Here is a 24,925-nt window from a genome sequence, read left to right on the forward strand (position 1 = left end):
ACCCATGGAACTCCTGAACATAAATGGTCATCGTCTAACCACCACTCTAGGGAAGTCAAGACTTCTTGTGACAGGGTTATTTTGCTCTGCAAATGACCACTATGTCGCTTATCCTCTTGGAGGATCTGGTGTTGTAGCGTACGGACATGGTACTGGGCCCACCGGGGTGCAAGAATTTAGTGATCCTAATAGTGACATTGCTCCTCTCAAGGATACACGTGGTTTATCTATAGCTGCTTGTATTTTTTGTTTTGTGAGGGTGATTTTTACCTGAGGTAGTAGACATCTCTGGGTCAAGGAATCTATTTGAAATCCTAGAAATGTCTGGAGAGATTGCGGATCGAGTCTGGACTTTTGGATATTGATGATCCAGCCAAGGCTCTGAAAAGAGGAGATTGCGTCAGTCATGCGTTCAGTACATTGTTTGACTGAATTCCCAATTATTAGGAAGTCGTCTAGATATGGCACAATTAGTGTGTCCTTTTGGCGAAGGTAGGCCATCACTTCTGCCATCACCTTGGTAAATATTCTTGGTGCCGTGGAAAGCCCGAAGGGCATTGCCGCGTATTGGAAATGACGAATCCTTCCCTCGACTTCCACTGCGACTCTTAGGTATTTCTGGAATCTGTTGTGTATAGGGAGATGATAATAAGCATCTTTTAGATCAATCCCTGCCATTACGCAATTTGGGAAAAGAAGCTTTATAGTGGATCTAATTGATTCCATTTTGAAATTATAATTTTTTATAAATGAATTTAGCTTCTTTAAATTAATAATGGTTCTAAACGTACCGTCTGGTTTAGACACCAAAAACAGGGGAGAGTAAAAGCCTCTACCCTGTTGTTCCTCAGGGACGTCAACTAAAACTTTTTTAGCTAGTAGGACTCGAATCTCGTCTTCGAGAGCCTTTTGCTGAAGTGAGGAATTAAGGCGAGTTATAACAAAGAACTCATAGGGGATCCGAAGGAATTCAATATTTATTCCTTCCTTGATTATGTTCAAAATCCATGGGTTTAACGTAATTTGTTCCCACTTGGTAAAAAAAAATTTTAATCTACCCCCAACTGGTGGGTCTAAACTCTTAATTTTTATCTCTCCTATATGTTGGCCCTCTGAAGATGGTACCCTTCTGCTTTTCGTCTTTCGTGGCCCATCTATTCGTTCTGTCCGATTGTCTTCTTCTCCCGAATGGCCGTCTCTTAAAGGTTTTCCTATAAAACGGAATGGGAGAATCACTGAAGGCCTTTTTCCTTTCTTTTGCCTTGGCGAGAATTTCGTCTAAGGCTTTTCCAAAGAGGAACTCACCCTCGCATGGGGTTGCACTAATTTTGGATTTTGATTGTGCATCCCCTTTCCAGCTCTTTATCCACAGCGCGCGTCTGGCGTTATTCACCAGGGCTGCCGACCTCGCTGCCAGTCTTAGGGTGTCCGCTGAAGCGTCTGCCATAAAGGCAGCTGCACCTCTTATCAACGGGATGGCTGCACGCAGTTTCTCCCTTGACACTCTTTGCTCAATCTGCTGGTCTAATTGATCTAGCCATACCAGCATTGATCTAGCAGTACATGTGCTGGCTATTGCGGGTTTGAATACCCCGGTGGTGGATTCCCAGGACCTTTTGAGCGAAGATTCAGCCTTTCGGTCTAATGGGTCTGCTAACAATCCTGCGTCCTCGACCGGGATCGAGGTCTGTTTGGAAGTGGAGGATATGACGGCATCCACCTTTGGTACTTTAGTCCATTTTAATAGATCTTCATCAGTGAACGGGTATTTCCGTTTTGAAGCTGATGGGAGAAAACCCCTCTGGTCGTGTTTTTCCCACTCTCTTTTGATGAGGTCCTTAATTGCCGGTATCACCGGAAATGATCTCCTCTTTTTCTCTGCCAATCCCGCAAACATAATGTCCTGCGCGGTTTGGGCTCCCCTTTCCTCTTCACACCCCATAGTATTTCTAACCGCTTTTACAAGGTTATCTACGCTGTCCAGTGGAAAAACATGCGCGTCCTTCCATCTCCGAGGATGATGATGAGGACGTGGATGCGGAGCCTGAGTTTAACTCCTGTTCTTCCTCTGACTCTGAACTAACAATGACCTGTTTCTTATGACTGGACTCTGCGGGAGTGCTGGCGCGGTTGATGGCTTGTATTTCCTCCCTAATTATGGCTCGGATATCTTTGGAAGATATCGTCGACCCCTGCCTGGTCTCTTTCATGCATTGTTTGCAGAGTTTTTTGGGGTAGGAGTCAGGGAGAGGATCTGAACATAATGCGCATTCTTTATGTTTAGTTTTTTCTTTTTTCTTTGACTGAAGTGAGAGGTCAAAGGTAAAGAGAGGGGGGGGGGGAGGGAGGAGGTTAGCTTAATAGGTAGAGTATATACTTTGCACACTCACCCAGTGAAGCTTAATACCGGGTCGGATGGCTGAGACGGTCTGGATCGGGTTTCTGCTGCCTCGCTCCTGCGGGCAGTCTCTGTCCTGGCGCTGCGGTCCCTGGTGGAGTTGCCCCCAGCTGAATCCCCTGCTGGGGTCTGCGACTCTGCGGGGGACGACATGGTTCCAACGATGTAGCGCTGCAGCGCTGTTTTATCTTTATTCTTGTCGTGCCCCCGGAAGTCGCCCTGTCACAGGGCGCATGCGCCGCGTCATCGCCATCCTACCCCGGAAGTTCAACCATTACTTCCGGGTTATAGGAGCGTCGGGCGCCGGCCGGCTCCCGCGCCACAGCTACTCACACGCGCGGCTCGCGCGCTCATGGCCTCACCTCCACGCTATATCCCCACCGATGGGGTGGATCACCCGGATGCCGGACCGGCCCGGCCCGCTCCCTGGTAAGACCGGGCGGCCCTCCCCGGACCCGGTCATTACCACTATGCCACCAGACGAGGGGGGAGCCGTCAAACGGAATCTCCCCCGACGCTGCTTCCGGACCGCAGCCCCTGCCGTTCCCGAGGAGACCGCACAGGCGGATGCATGGCCCAGGTAAGATCCTGCAGGATCCTGCTCCATTTGGAACAGGAAACTAAAACTGAGGAGGAAAGGCGGACCGCCCCTTTTATCTTTCCTGTAGGGTTTCCTGTTCCAAATGGGCGGATCCGATACCTCCAGTGGGTGCTGTCGTGGCGAAGAGTAAAAAAGTATTTAAAACAATTGCTTTTCCCACATCGCTCTCTATGATTTCACCCTCATTGTTCTTTAAAGAGCCGACACCATAAATTTTAATCATTTTACTGTTTATATAATTAAAGAATAGTTTGAGGTTTGTTTTACTTTCCTTAGCAATGAGTCTCTCAGTTTCCACTTTTGCTAAATGTATTTGTTTTTTTACACATTTTATTTTTTTCTCTATAGCTTTGTAATGCTACTTCATTGCCTTCTTGTTTTAGCTTCCTAAATGCCTTGTTCTTGTTATTTATTGCCCTTTTTACATCCTTATTTAGCCACATTGGTGTTCTCCTGTTCCTAGCCCTTTTATTTCTGTACGGTATGGCTAGCTCGCAGTGGGTGCGTAAAACTGATTTAAATATTTCCCATTTATTTTCTGTGCTCCTATTTTTGAGGACATTGTCCCAATCAATTTGGCAAAGGTCCTCTCTAAGCTGATCAAACTTTGCTTTCCTGAAATTCAGCATTTTCATAACCCCCTTCCTGGGCACCTTACTGAAGGACAAGTGGAATTGTATTATATTGTGGTCACTGTTCCCTAGGTGCCCATCGACTCGTACTTCTGTTATTCTATCTGGCCTGTTGCTTAACATTAAGTCCAGAAGGGCTGTCCCTCTAGTTGGGCCCTGCACAAGTTGTGACAGATAATTATCCTTGGTCACTGGCAGAAATTGGTTTCCTTTCTGAGATACGCAGGTTTCAGTTTCCCAGTCTATGTCGGGGTAGTTGAAGTCCCCCATAATAATCACCTCATTGTGATTTGCTGCTTTGTCTATTTGTTTCAATAATACATTTTCAGTGGTTTCTGTTATATTTGGTGGCTTATAACAAACCCCTATGAGGATTTTATTACTTTTCCCTCCTTGTATCTCCACCCATAGAGACTCCACCTCTTCATTTCCCTCTTGTATATCTTCTCTTAGTGAAGAGATGGATAGAGTGGCCCCTTTGTCATAAAGCATCTGGACCCCCACTGATAATACAGAGCTGTACACTGATATATAATGGTTGCCATTTGTATATACTATTTATGGGTTACATTTCACTCACCCACAAAAAAGAAGCACAGTGTCTGCCTCAGCATAGCTCTGAGTATGGGAGGGTGAGTGATGGAATTGAGAAGAGCCCTCTTCTCGGGACTTGAAAAGATAATGGTTCCCATCTTCTCCCGATCAAGTTCCCCATTCTTTAGCAGTACTTCCTCTCCAAAATGGAACACAATTTGACTATGCGCTGAGGTTCCCGGCTGTACCACTGCAAGAAAATCACAGGACAATAGTCAGCAAGTGTCCGGATCTCTTGGCAATCCTTAACATGAACCTGTCAGCTGCTACACACTTCCCAAACCATGAGCAGCACGTATCAGGCACTGGCTGTATTATATGAGCTGCACACGCTCGTATCCAGAGATCTGTCTGTCCAGGGCAGCGGACGGTGAGAAGCTGCCAGGGACTCGCCTATCTGACTAATATACAGCGACCCTCGGTCGGCGGAAGCTATTGGAGTATGTTATTTTTTGGAGATCATATAGTCATTGCCTGATACATGCTGCCTGTGGATTGAGCAGCATGTATCAGCTGTCAGATTCACTTTAAGAGCCATTTTTAAATGGAAAATTTATAGCTATGTGGTGGTATGTGCCATCAAGGTAGCCCATATGGCTACTATGGGAACTACAGAGGGAGGCCAAACCAGATTGACCCTGAATGCAATAAAAAAAAAAAAAAAAATTGGGGTGTCTGATTTGAGGGACCTGAAATGATCATTTTCACTTTGCGGTCACTGTAATTGAAATTAAAAGGGGTGTCTGGAACTGAACTATAGATCCTAATGAGATTAGAGTAGGTCTGACACCCGTAAATTAACAACAGGACTAGACACTAAATGTAGGGATTGGTGGTGCTCCGCTTCTTATACTGCTTACATGTGGCCACTGTCAAAACAGAGCTCAGCTGATCGGTGGGGGGTACCGAATCTCCTATAGATAGCTCATCGTTAGTCTAGTCTCAGACAACCCCTTGAATCCGCAAGCTTATGTAATGATATCGGAGACAATAAAACAGCATTCTAGACTTATTATGTACCCATCAATGAACATTACCTATGAAAGCTGGGTTTCATAGGATAAAATATTGCAGAGTTTCGAAATGAGTCCTTTATAGCTTAGTGTCCTGGATCAGTGGCGTATATGGAAACCCAAACCCATAACACTATGATCTGCCGATCTAAGCCCCTAACCTAAATGACTCCTTTGAAACCCTAATGGCAATAATGTTGTGTATATATCTGTAATATCTTCAAGTTTGCACAGAAGAGACCAGAATCAGCGCACAGCATCGCATGTCCAATTAGTTTATGTCCCGACATATTGTATCACGATACAAACCTTGTCTGGCAATGACATCTGCATCAATCACTGCACATCCCAGTTCTCTGAGGATTGACACAACCGTGCTTTTCCCTGATGCAATCCCACCAGACAAGCCCACCAGGAACATGGCTGCAATGAGAAAACATAACCACAAAAGTGACACATCAGAAGCAGCTGAAGCTGGTCATGCACATTAGATTACAGTCAGATGAATCTGCAAAGTCACAAGCAGAGAGTGACAAAGCAGAACAGCCTAAAAAAGGACATTTGATGTTGTCAAGAAGACAGCTACATCCTGTCTGAAGATCAGCTACCTACAGTGATGAGTGAACGTGCTCGGATAAGGTGTTATCTGAGCATGCTCGGGTGCTGAGTGTCTTCGGCGAGCTCGAATAATATGTTCGAGTCCCCGCGACTGCATGTCTCGTGGCTGATTGACAGCTACAACACGTGCTTGGACTGCCTAACAAACAGAATCCCTGCATGTGTTGCGGATGCCGAACAGCTGCAAGTCATGCAGTCGAGGGAACTTGAACATATTATTCGAGCACACCGAAGACACTCAGTTAGCACCCGAGCATGATAACACCTCATCCGAGTAAGTTAGCTCATCACTAGTTACTGCCTATAAGAATTCAGAAGTCAGGTTTTCATTTTTCCCAAAAGACTGTAGTAGTTGAGATGGAAGATAAAGGAAACTATGGGATGAGAGACGACTGCTGCACGATCTACAGCCACCACACAACAGACGGTGCTTTGCCAGCTCCCATGCGTCATAACCCCTTCAATCGCCTGATCATGAAGGTGTTGAGAGTCGGACCTCTTGTGATGTGATACTGATGATTTGTCCTCATGATACAGCAGCAAAATTTAAGTCCTGTAAAACGGCTTTAATCATTAAAATTGAATATTCGACTAATTTCTCCAGAAATCACTCCACATGGCTGTGGATGTAATACCTGCATCATGTAAATGTGTGCTGTTAATGTCAATGCGGATTTCACCCTTTGCAATAACGTTGGGATAGATGGTCAATAGCAGACCGATGGGTATCCGACAACGGGTATCCCATCTCTAAACGTATGGAAAATCTGCAGCAATACATATCACTCCAGACTTTGCTGATGGTTTTTTAGCAGCGCATATGACAAGTGAGAACATTTTCTAGCATGTTTCATCATCTCACAGTATTCTGGAGGTATTTTTCTCTAGAACTATCACTTCTGTGGAAGAATTTCTCCATAATACAGTTTTGTTTGGAGGTACCATGTCCTAGACACAAAGCGAAATTCTCAGCCGGCATAAGCCACTAAGTGAAGGATGCTCCTATATTCAGAAATTACTGCCTTGCATGGAATAATGATCAATAATACTTCACATTGATCACTGCAACTGTTGTGATTGCATTTACAGAGGAGACTTGTTAAACATTATTGCCACCAAATATTTAAAGTGATCTCAGGGACTACAAAACTGATGACCGACATTCACATCAAATTATAGTCAAACTCACCACCAAACCCACTAGTCATTGATGTGTATGGGGCCTTTTGTTCTAGGACAAGCCACTGCCATGCATCTGGCAGTGACATACTCTGCTCTTCCCATAGAGAACACAATCCGAGCATTCTTGTGTATGGGGACAACTGGTGTGTGGGCACCGGTAGGTTAGCTATTAATATGAAAGTCTTACTCAGTGCTCCCACCAATCAGGTCATTGAAAAAAGCCCTGTGCCCTAGAGAGCGCTGCGTCCTCTTTATTGTACACCAGGCACAGCGCTGTTCTTTAACTAGTGGCCACACCTGGAATTACAATCCAGCATCACTCAAGTGGATCAGCGGGTGTCTGGAAAGTCAAAATCGCACTGATCTCGCATTGATAGTTGTCATCCAAACCGTATATGTATATGACCAGCTTTAGGATGGATTATCTCCCCCACCACACCATGCACAGAAAAGCACAGCGTCCCCGTTTGGTGAGACAATCACTGCCAGACTTCTTTGACAGCAACTTATTTCCACAATAAAAAAAAAAGCATCAGGCACTGAAATTTAACAGGCTGGATGAAGTCAGGGAAGAGTCGGGTGGCTCCCATACACACTAAGCAGTTGGACAATTTTTATAAGGCTGGTTTCACATTAGCGTTTATGTGCGCAGCGTTTTCTCCGTATCGATCCGCATGAGTCATGTGTACATATCTTTAACATGGTGTACGCAGGGACATGCGTTTGCATGCTTTTGCGTACGCATGCGTTGTTTCGCTGTGTGCAGTGGTGTCTGGCAAACGCAACATGTTGCATTTTTTGAGGCGTCAAATATGCGCATGCAGATGAGTGTGTAAAAAACGCATTAATATCTATGGTACGCAAGGACATGCATATGCATGTGTTCCATGCGCATGTGTTCTTCAAAATGTAAATAGAAATCCCATGAGACACGCCCATTTTTGTCTGGTGTCATATTGAACGCATGCGCATAAACAAAGCAAACGCATGCAAAAATGCATACAAACGAATGCACACGCAGCGTTTTTTTTCCTGTCATGCGTAAGATGATGCGCATAAAGAACACTGTGTAAACATGCGTTTTTCATGTGTTTGCGCATATGGATGATACGCTGCGGACTCAAACGCTAATGTGAACCTTGCTTAAAAGGGGTATGGAGATATTAAAGAGATTGACCAGTGTTTCGTCATAAAACATCTGGATGATGCGCTGCTCGTCACCTGACCACTGCAAACAACTAAGCCACGTTCACACACTCAGTATGTGATCAGTGTTTCACATTAGTAATTGTAAGCCAAAACCAGGAGTGGGTGATGAATCCAGAACTGGTGACGGGATTCTATCATACTTTTCCTCTGACTGTTCCTCTCCCGGTTTTGGCTTACAGATACTGAGGTAAAATACTGACCAAATACTGAAGGTGTGAATGTGGCCTTAAAGTCCAAAGCGATCCATCACCTGGTAGAACAGCAATATCACTGCTTCCTATCTAAACGACAAAAACACTAGTGTATGCTCTTATCATCTCCCGCCTGACTACTGCAACCTCCTACTCTCTGGCCTCCCCCCTCTAGCACTCTGGCACCGCTCCAGTCCATCCTACACTCTGCTGCCCGACTAATCCACCTGTCTCCCCCCTATGCCAGGCCCTTCACTGGCTTCCTATTGTCCAGAGGCTCCAATTCAAAACCCTAACTATGACATACAAAGCCATCCACAACCTGTCCCCTCCATACATCTGTGACATGGTCTCCTGGTACTTACCTACACGCAATCTTCGATCATCTCAAGATCTCCTTATCTACTCCCCCCTCATCTCTTCTTCCCACAACCGCATACAAGACTTCTCCCGTGCTTCCCCCATACTCTGGAACTCTCTGTCGCAACACATCAGACTCACCATCAACGGAAACCTTCAAGAAGGACCTGAAGACCCACCTCTTCCGACAAGCCTACAGCCTGCAATGATCCTCGGTCTACTGAACCACCGCACGACCAGCTCTACCTTCTCCTACTGTATCCTCACCCGTCCCTGTAGACTGTTAGCCCTCGCGGGCAGGGTCCTCTCTCCTTATGTACTTGTGTGTCCCTTGCCTAACACATGTTTATTATACTTGTCTACATTTCCCCTTTTCACATGTAAAGCGCCATGGAATAAATGGCGCTATATAAATGCATAATATGCGCAGATCCAGGTAGGGGAGCGGAGGACGTCACTTGACCTCTGCAGCCAATCAGTATTATTATTATTTATTGTTATAGCGCCATTTATTCCATGGCGCTTTACATGTGAGGGGGGTATACATAAAAACAAGTACAATAATCTTAAACAATACAAGTCATAACTGGTACAGGAGGAGAGAGGACCCTGCCCGCGAGGGCTCACAATCTTCAAGGGATGGGTGATAATACAGTAGGCGAGGGTAGAGCTGGTCGTGCAGCGGTTTGGTCGATCGGTGGTTACTGCAGGTTATAGGCTTGTCGGAAGAGGTGGGTCTTCAGGCTCTTTTTGAAGGTTTCGATGGTAGGTGAGAGTCTGATATGTTGTGGTAGAGAGTTCCAGAGTAGGGGTGATGCGCGAGAGAAATCTTGTATGCGATTGTGGGAAGAGGAGATAAGAGGGGAGTAGAGAAGGAGATCTTGTGAGGATCGGAGGTTGCGTGCAGGAAAGTACCGGGAGACGAGGTCACAGATGTATGGAGGAGACAGGTTGTGAATGGCTTTGTATGTCATGGTTAGGGTTTTGTAATGGAGTCTCTGGGCAATTGGGAGCCAGTGAAGGGATTGACAGAGGGGAGAAGCTGGGGAATAGCGGGGGGACAGGTGGATTAGTCGGGCAGCAGAGTTTAGAATAGATTGGAGGGGTGCGAGAGTGTTTATGACATCCTCCCATCAGAACACGAAGTGAGGGTCACAGAGGGGGGACAGAGGCAGCACTAAGGAATGGAGGAGGTCTGATAGGTTTATTTTAAAGACCACAGGGGCCCCATTTTTAAGTAGTCAACTTTTCCATGCACCTCACTGTAAATTCAGTCTAGTGAACGGCAAAACTAAGCAAAATCGTCATTCAGGGGGCTGGGAATACTGGGTGGTCCCCGAAGACAACAGTGTATACTGGTTTATATTCAGGCTGGAGAATAAAGAAATGTATAGAAAGAGCGGATGCACCACCATTACAGGATTACATAACAGGCAGGGTGATAATGGAGAAGTGCTTGGAAAGTGACCACTTCACACTCCAGCTACTCCCATGACAACACTGCCTGGAATCACACACATACGCCACACTAGAAGGACCAGGCAGCCCCCAGCGTCTCCTAATTAATCCTACCCCGAACACGGACCACTTACCCCCTGCCCTATGCCAGCCCTCACATCACTCACCTCCTCCCATCGCGCTCTCTCATTGGCTCTCACTTTAAAGTGAACCAATAGGAGCCTACCTTACTGCATCGCACTACTGGCAAGACGAAGGCGACTTCCGGGTCTCATCACCTACTTCCGCCCACAGAGGCTGAACCTTCCCTGCGGTTGCTAGGTTACGGAAGGCGTCTGCGCGGTCAGTAGCGTTGCCTTCTGAAACGGGCAATCAGCTGCGACCGGGAAAAAAATCACAGTGGGGGGGAGGGGCGCGGCGAGGATCAAGTGGGATTAAAGGGAATCTGTCACCCATATTTCGTGATATCATGTAAAGATATCACCAAATTGCGCGTCCCATTAGGATTCTATAAGGCTGTGTGCACACGCCGCGGATTTTGCTGCGGTTCCGCAGCAGTTTTGGCCGCTGCGGACCCACAGCAGAAACTGCTGCGGTGTACAGTACCATGATTCCCTATGGGAATCAAAAGCCGCAATGCAGACGGTGCGGAATTTTCCGCGCGGATTATCTGCGGTTTTCAATCCGCAGAAAGAGTTGACATGTCAATTCTTTCTGCGGATTCCGCTGCGGTTTGCCATCTCCTCCATTGAGGAGATGAAAAACCGCAGGGCAAAACCGCAGAGCAATCCGCAGGTAAAACCGCAGGTATTTTGACCTGCGGATTTTACAAAATCCGCGCGGATGAATCCGCACCTAATCCGCAGCATGTGCACACAGCCTTAGGGCATTTGACTGCAACCGACCCGCACCTTTGAGGCATAAATACCTTTTTTATCTTGTTGGGGATGTATGGAAATCGCCGCGGTCCAGTCTGTTGGTTTGCGCATTGTAAAGGCCTCCGGCGCCTGCGCAGTATGCTTTGCCCAACTGTGGGCGAAGCATATAATCGCTACTGCGCATGCGCCGGTATTTTCCAGCTCTTTCTATGCCCCGGAAGTCTTCACATGCAGGACACACTTCCGGGGCACAGACCGTTCTGGAAAATACCGGCGCATGCGCAGTAGCGATTATATGCTTCGCCCACAGTTGGGCAAAGCATAGTGCACAGGCGCCGGAGGCCTTTACAATGCGCAAGCGCGGAAACCAACGTTATCTGTGCTATTCACAGATGAAGATTACGTGCAGCAAGCCGAGGAGGGGGTGGGAAGAAGGCGACTAAGCCACGCCCATCGGACCGGACCGTGGCGATTTGCATACATCCCCAACAACATAAAAAAGGTATTTATGCCTCAAAGGTGCGGGGTCGGGGGAGTCAAAAGCCCTAATAGAATCCTAATGGGACGCGCAATTGGGTGATATCTTTACATGATATCACGAAATATGGGTGACAGATTCCCTTTAAGTAAATCATGAGGGGTTGTAGTGGGTGCTGGGGAAAGTGGTCGCCTAGGGGATAGGTCTGGTGTTAGGAACATGTTTTAAATAAAGTTGTTGCAAAGAAAAAAAAATATATGAGTGAGAGTTTTAGGGGTTTAAATATGATAGCCAGACTGAAAAATTAGTTCAAATTGTACACAATGGTGAAAAATCCAGATAATCTGATTGTGGTCACGGCATATTACCAGTGGTGTTTGCCCCCTCCTCTTCATCAGAGCAAGGCTGGGAGGGCAATTGGGGCATTTGCCCAGGAGGGCGCCAACAAGCTACTTTTCTTGAGATGGGGCATTTAGCTACATTTGAGGGGGGTACATTGATCATTTTGCACTGGGTGAAGGATGGCCGAGCTACAGCTCTGCCCTGAAGGAGCTTGATATGGGTGAACTTTGTCGTTTGACAGGTACAAGGAGGGGTCCAAGAGAGAACGTGGAAGAATCTGCTTCAAAAGTCTGAAACAAAACTGAGGGCAAAGTGTGGGGAGCCGTGCCAGTACCTCGACGGTTTGCCCCCACCCCAGCATCCCCATCCAGCTGGAGGAAGAAGGGGAGAACTGGAGAGAAGGTGATTCAAACCAAGGACAGAATGTGAGGGTTGCCCACCCATGCCTCTCTCGTAGTAGTGGGGCAAGAACCTGGGAGAAAGTCAGTGGTGCATGGAAATGTGCCATCAGATGATGTACACTTTGTAAATGGATGCCACAGTGACCTTCGTCACCTTTGGAATTGTGAGGGAGATCTCCCCTCCACTCCTAAAATGTGGCCCCACCCTTGCATCCCCCCAGGCCATAAAAAGCAATGCAATGTTTCCTTTAATAGACTCCAGGAAGAAGCTCTTTGAAGCTTGGTCCCCACCAATTAGCACCAGGGTGTGAGCTCTCTGCAGCTTCACGGTAAATTGGATTCGTTTGTCTGACTCAAGCACATGGATACAGCATGGCACTGCAGACCACAACAAGGCTCTGAGGTACTGAATCTGGAAAATGACCTGTAATAACAGAACGCAATATCTCTGAGACTAGCTGAGCACATAATGCGAATCGGCATTATTTCCCCCACACGCCCGTGCCTGACAGCCACCTGTAGTACTCTGCCTTATTGAGTTATAAAGCATAACTACCATGAATCACATACCGTAGGCATATTTAGTCTCTATGCGCAGATAAAATCCAGCGGAACCCAGTGGCGGCGCCGCCAACCTATTCAGAGCTTTGGGCGGAAAGATATGGGCCATCCACAATTCTGGACAGAAAATCATACCCTCAGAGATGGGAGGAGAGAGGCTGCACAAGCCCAGAGGTGGGAGCAAAGTGTGGGAAGAAGCAGTCTTGGAGATATTGCAGAATGTTTCACCATAGAGGCGTTTGTATATCCGTGATAAATACTGTGCCTGCATAAAAATCTCTGGCTTCCATGGCCAACAATAGTAATAAGGTGGGGACATGATAACCCCATAACTCAAAAATATTTCCAGAATCCGTCCCTTCCTCAGTCCTCAATCTACTAAAACTCTTGCAGATGCTGTCATAATCTCCCGCCTTGACTACTGCAACATTTTCCTCTTTGGCCTCCCTGCTAACTCTCTTGCACCACTCCAGTTTGTCCTCAATTCTGCTGCCCGACTAATCCACCTCTCTCCTCGCTACTCCCCTGTCTCCCCCCTCTGCAAATCCCTCCATTGGCTCCCAATTCCCCAACGAATCCAGTTCAAACTACTAACACTGACCTGCAAAGCCACCGACAACCTTTCCCCTCCCTATATCTCCGAACTAATCTCCCAATATCTTCCCTCACGTAATCTTCGATCCTCCCAAGACCTCCTAATCTCCTCCACACTTATTCGTTCCTCACACAACGCCTCCAAGATTTCTCCCGAATATCCCCTATCCTCTGGAATTCCATGCCTCAACACGTCCGATTATCCACTACCCTCGGATCCCTCAAACGGAACCTGAAAACCCATCCCTTCAGGAAAGCTTACAGCCTGCAATAACCATTCTGCCGCCTCACCACCGCCTGAGCTGCTGCACCCCCGACCTTCTGTCTCTTCCCCACTATCCCATAGAATGTAAGTCCGCAAGGACAGGTTCCCCTCCCCTCTGTACCAGTCTGCCATTGTAAATTTGTTTACTGTTAACGATATCTATAACTTTGTATGTAACCCCCCCCCTCTCATGTACAGCACCATGGAATTAATGGTGCTATATAAATAAATAATAATAACCCCCAATGACCACACTGATCATACAGTGGGGCAATATTTGTGGCGACAGACCCTCTTTATGGAGCAGAAGCATTGTCCACTGAAGTGAGGTGCGCTACGTTCTTTGGAAGGCTCAAGCTAAGGCACAGGCTGCTTATCCGACATCGGGGTCTGGAGTACATTTCTGGCACATTTTACACCACGTTGTTGGATAAACTATAGAGAATTTAGTGGGCCACGCTCCTCTTGATAAGCTCTTGACAACTTACAAGAAATTTGCCAGAACTGGTGTGAAAACACCAAGAGTCGCAACATTTTTGCAAACTACATGTTGTGCAAAAAATTGGAACTTTTTTTAGTTTTGGACACTGGATGCACAGAGTTTTCCTCTAGAAACAGTGAAAAGAAGGGGAATTGCAAGAAGACAACCCCTTTTGAGAGCTGGTTCCTTTCACCCTGGGAGATCAGATATTATCATAGTAAAGGCCTGAGGCCAGTTTCACACATCTGACTTTCACTTGGACCTTGATGTCCAGAATGGCCACAGGTCTCCTGACCTGAGCAACTACATAAGCATTCATAAGGCTGCTGAGCTTCAGCCAAGATACCCGAAGCCAGTACGGACATCACGGTCCATAATCAGACCATGGCTACGGTCAGACGGCGGTAACTGCTTTCATCCAAGAAAATTGGGTCAATTATGCAAATGACACCGATCAAATTCTGATCAGAGTATCAGCATACACTGTGAGGAGCAGATGGAGAACAACATTTCTCCACCACTCTATGAAGTTGAACTGCACTCAGGTGTCATCTCTGTGCAGTCCAATGTTTTCCACACATCTATAGACTTGAATAGATGAGTGGTATGCAATGCTGCAATTTTTTTTTTCGCCGACAGATTCTGTCAGCAGCAGCATCGGCACATTGAGTAACATTGTTTATCGGACAGCACTCGGACCAGTCAGATGGGACCCCTGAATCCCAATTACACATGTGGGCATCGGGAATTGGTTGTGGCTTAATGTTATGAGTAAATGTTTTCGACAAGGCATCTATCTTCCTGAATAGCACTTGTGAAAGCTTGCAGGTTTGCGCTAGGTCCAACAGCGGGTCTCTAAAAGGGGTCACAAGGAGCATCTTGAGCAAGACCCCCCTGCTGTATGATCCTGAGAAAACCCCAGGTAGATGCCTCTGGTGAGGGGAAGGAGTCTTGTATAGAGCAATGTGCATGCCGACTCCGTGTACCCTCTTACGTTGATACACTAATATCTGTGGCCTAAGAGTAACCCGTGTACAGGGTCCACAGAATACAGATGCCATATATGCTCATTAGTGTTGACAAAAAGATTTGCAGGACAGGCCAACTCAGTAGTCCATGGCAGCCGGACCAGAGGCCTGTGACCCTCCTCCTACCTGCTGGCATCTGCAGTGCCCCTTCTGGTTATTAAGCCCCATCGTGCTAGGCCGATCACCCACTGGGGTCTCTGCAGGTAGGGGGAGGGTCACAGGGCTCTGATATGGCAACCATAGACTACTCATGTGGCCGGTCTTGAAAATCGCTTTGCTAATCTCTAACGCTCATGTGTATGAGGCCTAATAAATGGAATTATTCTGCCCCATGTGTCATATACAGTAAAATCACACCTGACAGCTTTTCTACATTCACAGACTCTTCCAGCAATTCTGTGTACACTTCTCTAGAACACCACCTCAGTGAGACCACCCTGTCATCCAGATCAGATATATTCCAGATCCACCATGCACCCCGGCATCATCTGTCACCACCATGTTCCATTGCTGCACGTTTACAACATGTCATTACTATTAGGCCACGTTCAGTGTTTTTCATCACCAGAAAGAAACCCGATGTCTTGATACTATCCAACAAGCGGAGGAGACCCTGGCGGCCCTATCTAGACTTGCACAAGATCGATCTTCCTACAGAGCATTCACCCATCACGTAGAGATCAAGCTGCAGGCCGTTAAATAATTATATTAAATTTGTAATTCAAATCCAGAAGTGGTGACGGGTTTCTATTATACTTTTCCTCTGACAGTTCCATTCCTGGTTTTGGCTTACAGATACTGAGGTAAAATACTGAACGTGTGACCACGGCCATACCCTGAGCACGTTGTATACTGTGTACACCACTCTGACTTTGGATATAGACTTTAGGGGTTAAAGATCCACTAGGTGTGTACATAGAAAAAAACTACAACCCCCAGTAAGCCATGCCCCTGGTGTATCACTCAAATGAATAGCTAACATACTCGCAAGGCTTCACGGGGTTTGTAGTTTTTCTCAAGTTTCATGAAAGCAGGAATAGGAGTCTTTCACTACAAGCACCGTCATGCTTTGCGGCCAGCAGCCAATAGCTGCTTTCCACCCTCCCCTTTACCCGGCTTTGGATTAAAGATGGCGGATCAGAGTGAGACAGCAGCAGGCGATGGTTTGGGGGATGACGAGAATGGACACGGACATTGCAGCGACTGCGAGAACGAGGAAAAGCATAGCTTCAACCGGGGGTAACGTCCCAATCTAATGCCCCGGTGGTTCGTTCTGAAGTGGCTCTAGCGCACTGTTCGCTGGGTCGTTATATGTCCCGCCTCTACCCCTTGGGGATTGGCTGACTTGATGGGGATCCCCTAGTGTGATTGGCTGGTGCTGCCGTCTGTCGAGGCTCCAGCTTGTGTGTTACTGGAGATGTCATTAGTGATCTAGGTGAGGCAGAGCTGCTCAGCAGGATCAGAGCCCCGGGAAGGGATTAGTGCGGGACACCTGTGCGAGCAGCAGAGCTGCAGGTGATTGTGTCCCATCCATTGTGATCTGGGCAAAAGGGATCTTATGGGAAGATTCCAAATCCTCATGTTTCCATTCATTTTACTCTCTGATGATCCGCCATGATATATCCTCTGATCTGCCTTAAAGGGGAGCTCCACTACAACCACCTTCCATGGCTCAGTGGTTATAAGTGGCCAGTGATCCCCCACGACATATCCTAGTATAGGGGGGTAGATCGGCCCCTCTAGAATCGCGCCAGCTTTCCCATATCTGGGACCCCTATAAGTACCAAGAACAAGAGCGCCCATTCTTTACTGCCAGCCTTGGGGATGTTGGCACAGGTGCACGTTGGTGGAGTGCTGCAATTTTGTACACCAGCGACGATCAGGAACGAATGTTCATTTTTTTTTATTACATGTAGAAGGGCTTCTAGTAATCACTAAAAGGAATTTATCATCGCATCTTGACATGTATAAAGTAGCATGGCCGTGTAGGTGCCAGTTCCCCATGAAGATAATTATTTTTTTTTTTTTTTTTTTGTGTGTAGTCATTAGAAATCCAGGGTACGAACTGTATGCAAATCAGGATGATAGTGTGCTAGGGGTGTGATCATGCATTTGCCGTTATTGCATTGACACGCCATCAATGCAACTTCACCCTGATTCGCATATAGTTAGACCGACGTGTTAGGCCTCTTTCACACTTCAGTTTTTTACAATCAGTCACAATCCGCCAGGTTTTGAAAAAAACGGATCCTCAATTTTCTTTTGAGGATCCGTTTTTTTTTTTTTTTCCCCATTGACTTTCATTAATGGCGGATTGTCTGTCTCTCTCTCTCTCTCTCTCTCTCTCTCTCTCTCTCTCTCTCTCTCTCTCTCTCTCTCTCTCTCTCTCTCTCTCTCTCTCTCTCTCTCGTTTCCTTTAAATTTCCTCATTTTCAGGATCCGCTGAAGTGTGAAAGAGGCCTTACAAACAAGCTGCATCTGTTGGTGTAATGAGCTTCACCACAGAAGGATTAGAGACTATGACACCTGTCCTATTGTGATTGTCCCGTCTTTTAACCCTTTATAACATTTCAGTCGCTGACTGCGATCAGTTATTATCCATGTTAAAGGCAACCTGTCATGTTAGGGATAATATCTGATGTGCAGGTAGGATGATCATAGAGCAGGAGGAGCTGATCAGATTGATAGACATTTATGTGGGAAAAGTTTCAGTTGCATTTAGTATTTTACTCAGTGGTGTCTGTATGCATGAGGCCAGTTGGCGGTCCTACTAGTGATTGACAGTCTGCCCTGTATGACTATGCATGCACAGATAGCTGTCAATCACTAGTAGGACCGCCCACTGGACTCCTATACATACAAACACCAGGAATTTCAATTCAAGCCTCATTCAGACATCTGTTTTTCTCACGTACATGAAAGATGAACCTTTTATATTTTTAATCAGAGCTTGTTCCGAGTGTCAGCCATCTTCCAGTGCGTGGAGAGAAAAAAAAATACGTTTCTCCACCTTTTTCCTTTCTGACAGTTCATGGTGAAAGTCAGACTGCACTCAAATGTCGTCAGAGTGTGGGCCGATTTCCTCAGATCTGTTGATTTACATTGCTACTCTTAATTCAACCCTCGGATCAAAATCAAACATGTCCAAGGTTTTCAAGGTCTGCGAAAAATCAGACATGTGAATGGCCCCATAGACTGTTGACAATAGGAGTACGATCCATTTAAAACACACCTAATACTCGTATGTGATAATCGGACGTCTGAATGAGGCCTTTATTGTTTTAGCTATATACTTTACTGGGAAAGCTGCGTAACAAACCAGTCGCAATTAATGTACAGCTTTTCTGGCTTGGTAGGTAGGCCAGGTTGCAGAGCCTTAGAAAACGGGTTATTACACAACTTTTTCAGCAATGGATAAATGGCACAAGATAAAATGGGGCACTGGTGAAAATGATGGGTTTCTGAAGAAGAGAAAAGATGGTTACTATGGATAATGGCTCCTAGGCCTGAGAAAATAGGGGATAGTATAGAAATGATGCTTTGCTAATGGAGCCATTATCCATAGCAACCAAGGTGTGAGGAAAAGGGGATGAATAATGTGACGGGTTACTAGGGGAGCTCTTATCTATAGCATCAAAGGCCTGAGGCAAAGGGGGATCGGCACAAAACAATGGGTTACTAGGCGAGGCACAACATAAGGTCTTTATGCATAGGAATAACAGACCAAGATGAGACTTATTTGGTTGATATGGTAAATGAGCTCCAGTCGTTAAAGGGGTTTTCCCACGAACAAAAGTTGATTTTAATCAATAGATCTTGGAATAATAATAATTTCCACAATTGGATGTGATTAAATAAAATGACATGACAGCAGAGGATCACAGATGATTCTTTCTGTGAGGTAAAACATTTCCCTGCATGTTTTTAAAGATGTTTTACCTCACAGAAAGTATCAGCTGTGATTCCGTACTGTCCTGTGTGTATCCTCTCTTTTGCGTCCTCCCCTGCCCAGGAGCTGTAGTATGATCAGACCAGGTCCCTGTACGGTGAGACACAGACATTACACAGTACACAGCAGGGGCACATTTATAAGATTATCTCAGCACAGGAACAGTTTATTTAAACACATCCAATTGTGGAAATTATTATTATTCCAAGATCTATTGACTAAAACTCAACTTTTGTTCATTAGAAAACCCCTTAAATCTCATTGTTAATAATAATAAATGTTATTTCCAGGTCACCACCTGACAGCACACTGGAGGACGTCCTTCTCATCCACAGTGGGACAGGAAACCACGAGAGTTCAAAAGGATCCTCCCCCTATCATCCCTCAGTGATCTCACAAAGTAACACTGGATCTACGATTCCACTCCTGGGGAAGGGAGCAGTACTGTGCACGCTAGATCTAAAAAACGCGTATTATCATGTCCCTATCCACCCGGATCACCAAAAGTACCTCAGATTCGCGGTCGAAAGGGACGGCACGATTTACCATTATCAGTTTCGCTGCCTACCCTTCGGCCTTGTGTCAGCCCTGAGAGTCTTCACAAAGATAATGATAGAGGTAGTAGCCTACTTAAGGGACCGGAACATCTTGGTGGTCCCGTATCTAGACGACTTCCTAATTATAGCCGATTCGGCAGCCCAGCTCAGGGCCGACTGTCAGTCCTTGATCTCCACGCTGCAGAGTTTAGGATGGATCGTAAATTGGTCAAAGTCAGATCTTGTACCCAAGCCCAAAATAACATTTTTGGGGGTCATGCTAGACTCAGAAAGAAGAATGTCTTATCTACCAACCGAAAAGCAGACCATGATGCCGAAGAAGATCCGGCAATTCTCAAAGAATCGGGTATCGATCAGGGACGCAATGAGAGTCCTGGGGCTGATGACTTCATGCATTTCCTGTGTCAGATGGAATCAGTTCCACTCCCGCGACCTGCAACGCACAGTCCTAGCGTCCTGGGACAGAAGGCAGAGTTCACTGGACAGCAAGATACTGTTGACCCCCCGAGCCAGAAGATCGCTATTGTGGTGGACCATTCCGAGAAACCTAAAGAGGGGTGTCTCATGGGTTCAGACTCCGGAGGTTGTAGTAACAATGGACTCGAGTCTATTCGGCTGGGGCGGACATGTCGCAGGGAAGTACTACCAGGGGCGATGGAGTCCGGAGGACAGCAACAGGTCCTCCAACGTCAGAGAATTACATGCAGTCTGGAAAGTACTGCTCATCGCCGGGTCTCACGTGAAGAATAAACACGTCAAATTATGTCAGACAATATCACAACAGTGGCCTTTCTCCGTCACCAGGGCGGACCAAGATACCCAACACTTCAGGGCTTAGCGGATCAGATTTTCAGATGGGCAGAAAAGGGGGTCCTCTCAATCTCGCGGCGTGCATTTGGAGGGCTCCCGGAACCAGATCGCAGACTTCCTCAGCAGGAAAAGGATAACTGCGACAGACTGGGAGCTCAACGACGAAGTGTTCAGCAGCCTGTGTGATCGTTGGGGACAACCGACAATAGACCTGTTCGCGGACAAATGGAATGCAAAGTTCAGGACCTTCTACTCCCTGAACCCCCTGGGAGATCCGGCGGGAATAGATGCTCTATCACAATCCTGGAGCAGGCGCCTGTTGTACGCCTTCCCACCCCTAGCCCTCATTTCACGGGTCCTCAGAATAATCTGCGAGGACAGAGCCAGGGTCATACTGGTGGTTCCCTACTGGCAAAGAAGTTGGTTTCCCCTACTCAGGAAATTAGCGGACGAGGAACTCATTCTCCTGCCAAGAAGAGAAGACCTCCTCCATCAGGGCCCGGTCCTACATCAAAGACCGGAGGCTTTCCAGTTGTCAGCCTGGATCCTGAACGGTAGGTCCTAAGAGCAAGGGGTAATTTCTACCTTACCAGCCAGTAGGAAACCCGTGACCGCAGCGATATATAACAAGATCTGGAAGAAGTTCTGCAGCTTTTGTGGAGAGGTGACAGTCGGAACTGACCAGCCCAACATCCCGAAGATACTTTATTTCTTGCAGGAAGGGTTCAGAAAGGGCCTTAGGCTCAGCACTCTGAGAGTGCAGACAGCAGCCTTGAGCGTGTTCTATGACACAGCGCTATCATCACACCCATGGGTAGCACGGTTCTCGAGAGCGGTGAAAAGGCTTAAACCCCTAATTAGGAAGAGCATACCACTCTGGGACCTTAACCTAGTCCTCAATACGCTATGCAAACAGCCATATCAGCTAGGGGCAGAGATAAATATCGGTAATCTCTCTCTCAAAACAGCCTTTCTAGTGGTAGTCACCACAGCCAAAAGGTTAGGAGAACTGCAGGCCTTATCAACCCAAGACCCCTATTTAGAGGTGTTTAGTGACCGTTTAGTCCTAAGACTTGACCCGGCTTTCCTGCCCAAAGTTATCTCAAACTCTAACATGAACCATGAAGTAGTACTCCCTTCCTTTTTCCAGTCTCCCAAGAATAGCAGGGAAAAAACCTACCATAATTTGGACGTAAGGGAAACTGTACTCGGGTACCTGGACGCAACCAGACCCTGGAGGCAGGCTAGCAACCTCTTCGTCCAATACAGAGGCTCCAACAAGGGGAAGAAGGCGTCAAAATCCACAATAGCAAGGTGGATTAGATCCACTATTAGCATAGCATACAGATCACAGGGTCAGATTCCCCCAGGGAACCTTAGAGCCCACTCAACCAGGGCCATGGCCGCTTCATGGGCATACAGGGGGGGAGCCTCGGCAGAACAGATCTGCAGGGCAGCGTCTTGGTACTTTCTCCAAGCACTATAAACTAGACATAGCATCCACACAGCTTACTTTTGGGAGAAAGGTAGTCCATGCAGTGATCCTGCCCTAGAACCAATATACTTTGGTACTACTCCAGTGTGCTGTCAGATGGTGACCTGGAAAACAGTAATTAGACCTACCGGTAATTGTGTTTCCAGGAATCCATCCTGACAGCACTGTTAGATCCCTCCCGATAATACTTTCCATACAACTGTGGTGTAACATGTGTATGAAGATTGTTGGTTTAAATAAAGACTGTGTGCATCCATCCAGATGTGTTACTTTGTGAGATCACTGAGGAATGGTAGGGGGAGGATCCTTTTGAACTCGTGGTTCCACTGCGGATGAGAAGGACGTCCTCCAGGGTGCTGTCAGGATGGATTCCCGGAAGCACAATTACCGATAGGTCTAATTACCGTTTTCTATAGTGCCGACATATTCCGCAGCACTTTACATTTCAGAGGGGATTTGTACAGACGATAGACATTACAGCATAACAATAATCACATAGATTATAACAAATACCAAGAGGAAAGAGGGCCCTGCTCGCAAGCTTACAGTCTGAGGAAAGAGGTAGACACGAAAGGTGGGTGTTAACAGTTGCCCTGATTGTTTGATAGATGCCCGCAGACGGCACACTAGGTTTTAGTAAACTCTTAGGGGCTGCCATTTTCATTGTCCCCTCATATTATTCCCCAACGAATCCAGTTCAAACTACTAAGGGCCCCGTCACACATAGCGATGCACCAGCGATCCCAACAACCATATGACCTTGTCAGGATCGCTGATGTGTCGCTACATGATCGCTGGTGAGCTGCCAAACAGGCAGCTTCACCAGTGATGAACACCAGCGACAGGAGGGTAACAAGCGATGCACGTCGCTTAGTTACCCACTGTGTACCTTAGTTACCAGCGCACTGATGCAGGGAGCTGGTAACCAAGGTACACATCGGGTTTCTAAGTGGCGCGCGGCACTTAGAAACCCGATGTGTACCTTGGTTACCAGCTCCCTGCACCAGCACGCTGGTAACTAAGGTACACATCGGGTTTCTAAGCGCTGTGCGCCGCTTAGAAACGCGATGTTTACCTTAGTTACCTGCGCGCTGATCACTGGTCTCCCGCCTGTCACACGCAGCGATGTGTGCTGGCAACCGGGAGACCAGCAATCAAAAAAATGTCCTGGCCATTACAGGACGATCAGCGATAACCGGCAGGGGGGCCGGTCGCTGGTAAGTGTCAAACACACCGATCTCGCTGGTGAGATCGCTGTTGCGTCACAAAACTTGTGACTCAGCAGCAATCTCGCTAGCGAGATCGGTGTGTGTGACGGGGGCTTAACACTGACCTACAAAGCCATCCACAACCTTTCCCCTCCCTATATCTCTGAACTAATCTCCCAATATCTTCCCTCACATAATCTCCGGTCCTCCCAAGACCTCCTACTCTCCTCCACACTTATTCGTTCCTCACACAACCGCCTCCAAGATTTCTCCCGAATATCCACTATCCTCTGGAACTCCATGCCTCAACACGTCCGATTATCCACCACCCTCGGATCCCTCAAACAGAACCTGGAAAGCTTACAGCCTGCAATAACCATTCTGCTGCCTCACCTCCGCCTGAGCTGCCGCCTCATCACCATCAGAGCTGCTGCACCCCCGACTTTCTGTCTCTTCCCCACTATCCCGTAGAATGTAAGTCCGCAAGGACAGGGTCTGTACCAGTCTGTCATTGTAAATTGGTTTACTGTTAACGATATCTATAACTTTGTATGTAACCCCCCCCTCTCGTGTACAGCACCATGGAATTAATGGCGCTATATATATAAATAATAATTAAAGTTGTGTTTCTCCCTCTCCTGTGGTAGTTGCTGTCAGTGAATGGATTCTCCTCCCCCACTCATGTGGCAGCCGCTGGGGGTTGTAGTATATTATTATTTTTTTTTTTTTTTTTTTTTTTTTTGTCACTGACGGCCTTGTGACCTGCAGCGTGTTCGGGAGATAATGACACTTCCTGATACTTTGTCGTTTGCACAAAGCGAGCGTTTTCCATCACTTTACTGCTTCCTCTCATCACTTTTTCATCTTGTGACTGGCGTGATCCGGGCTTGTAGCCTTTACTCATTTTCACTTTCTATTTTATCGTCCTTAAAATTAATCAGCAGCCACCCCTTTCTCCAAAATATAACAACGCAATAGAAAGCCAAATAACTGTACCTGTGATCAATTGTTTGACTGCCCCTCCCTCCCCCAACATTTTAAACATATGGCCCTGACCCAAACCAGCTGACCCTCTCCATGTCTCTGGCACCGTCTCGCTCTGCATCTGTCACATGAAATGGGACTTTAAATAGGGCTCCATTCCACATCGCCGGCTCAGGGACTCTAATAGGATTAGCAGGTATGTCTGTGCCGGCCGTGGCTCAGGGCTGTGTCTCCATTACTCGTGTTGGCATTAGCCCAGTGATCATGGAGTTTCTATGATGCCCTGTGGATCAAGGCTTCTTCTGATCAGTCTGATTCTCACTATATGGCGGAAACTTCTTCTGCTAAGTGCGACAATTTTTGGAAGATTGTACGACAATCTAATGTCCGATTGGGCATGATAAATTTCAACATGCTAGATCTTTTCATTTTACCCCATAAGTGATAAGACGCCAGCTATTTCCCCTCTCCCTACTGAAAATTCATGTCTCCTCGGCCAAAACTGTTTTGTAAGTTTGCCTACTGACAAAGACATGAACGGTCTCCAGACCTTAATCCTATAGAAAACTTATGTAGGGAGTTGAAGCTCCGAGTTGCCAAGCGACAGCCTAAAAATCTTAATGATTTAGAGATGATCT

The 24,925-nt window shown here is 46.8% G+C and overlaps 2 protein-coding genes across 8 annotated transcripts in view; one reads left to right on the forward strand and one right to left on the reverse strand.

Moving 5' to 3' along the window:
* The window catches only part of DCAKD (dephospho-CoA kinase domain containing), a 37,423-nt gene extending 26,814 nt beyond the window's left edge, over positions 1–10,609 (reverse strand). Inside the window, exons 1-3 of one of the 5 annotated variants that reach the window (XM_073572877.1) lie at positions 10,483–10,609; positions 5,548–5,661; positions 4,212–4,415 (exon numbers count right to left, since the gene is read on the reverse strand). In XM_073572877.1, the coding sequence (XP_073428978.1) occupies positions 4,212–4,415; positions 5,548–5,659 (316 nt within the window). In that variant the 5' untranslated portion in view covers positions 5,660–5,661; positions 10,483–10,609. The other 4 variants (XM_073572874.1, XM_073572875.1, XM_073572876.1 and 1 more) reach the window with 4 other exon arrangements.
* Positions 10,610–12,605: 1,996 nt separating this feature from the next.
* NMT1 (N-myristoyltransferase 1) overlaps positions 12,606–24,925 on the forward strand; it is a 28,105-nt gene continuing 15,785 nt past the window's right edge. The window contains exon 1 of one of the 3 annotated variants that reach the window (XM_073572872.1): positions 12,606–12,758. Coding sequence is in view for 1 of the 3 variants with exons in the window: in XM_073572871.1 (XP_073428972.1) it covers positions 16,414–16,523 (110 nt within the window). In the remaining 2 variants the exon portion in view is untranslated. Of the gene's footprint in view, positions 12,759–16,366; positions 16,524–16,700; positions 16,720–24,925 lie in introns of those variants that run through there. The other 2 variants (XM_073572871.1, XM_073572873.1) reach the window with 2 other exon arrangements.

Source organism: Dendrobates tinctorius, unplaced genomic scaffold (assembly GCF_039654945.1).
Source record: "Dendrobates tinctorius isolate UK_male_01 unplaced genomic scaffold, ASM3965494v1 ptg000032l, whole genome shotgun sequence".
Lineage (NCBI taxonomy): Eukaryota > Metazoa > Chordata > Amphibia > Anura > Dendrobatidae > Dendrobates > Dendrobates tinctorius.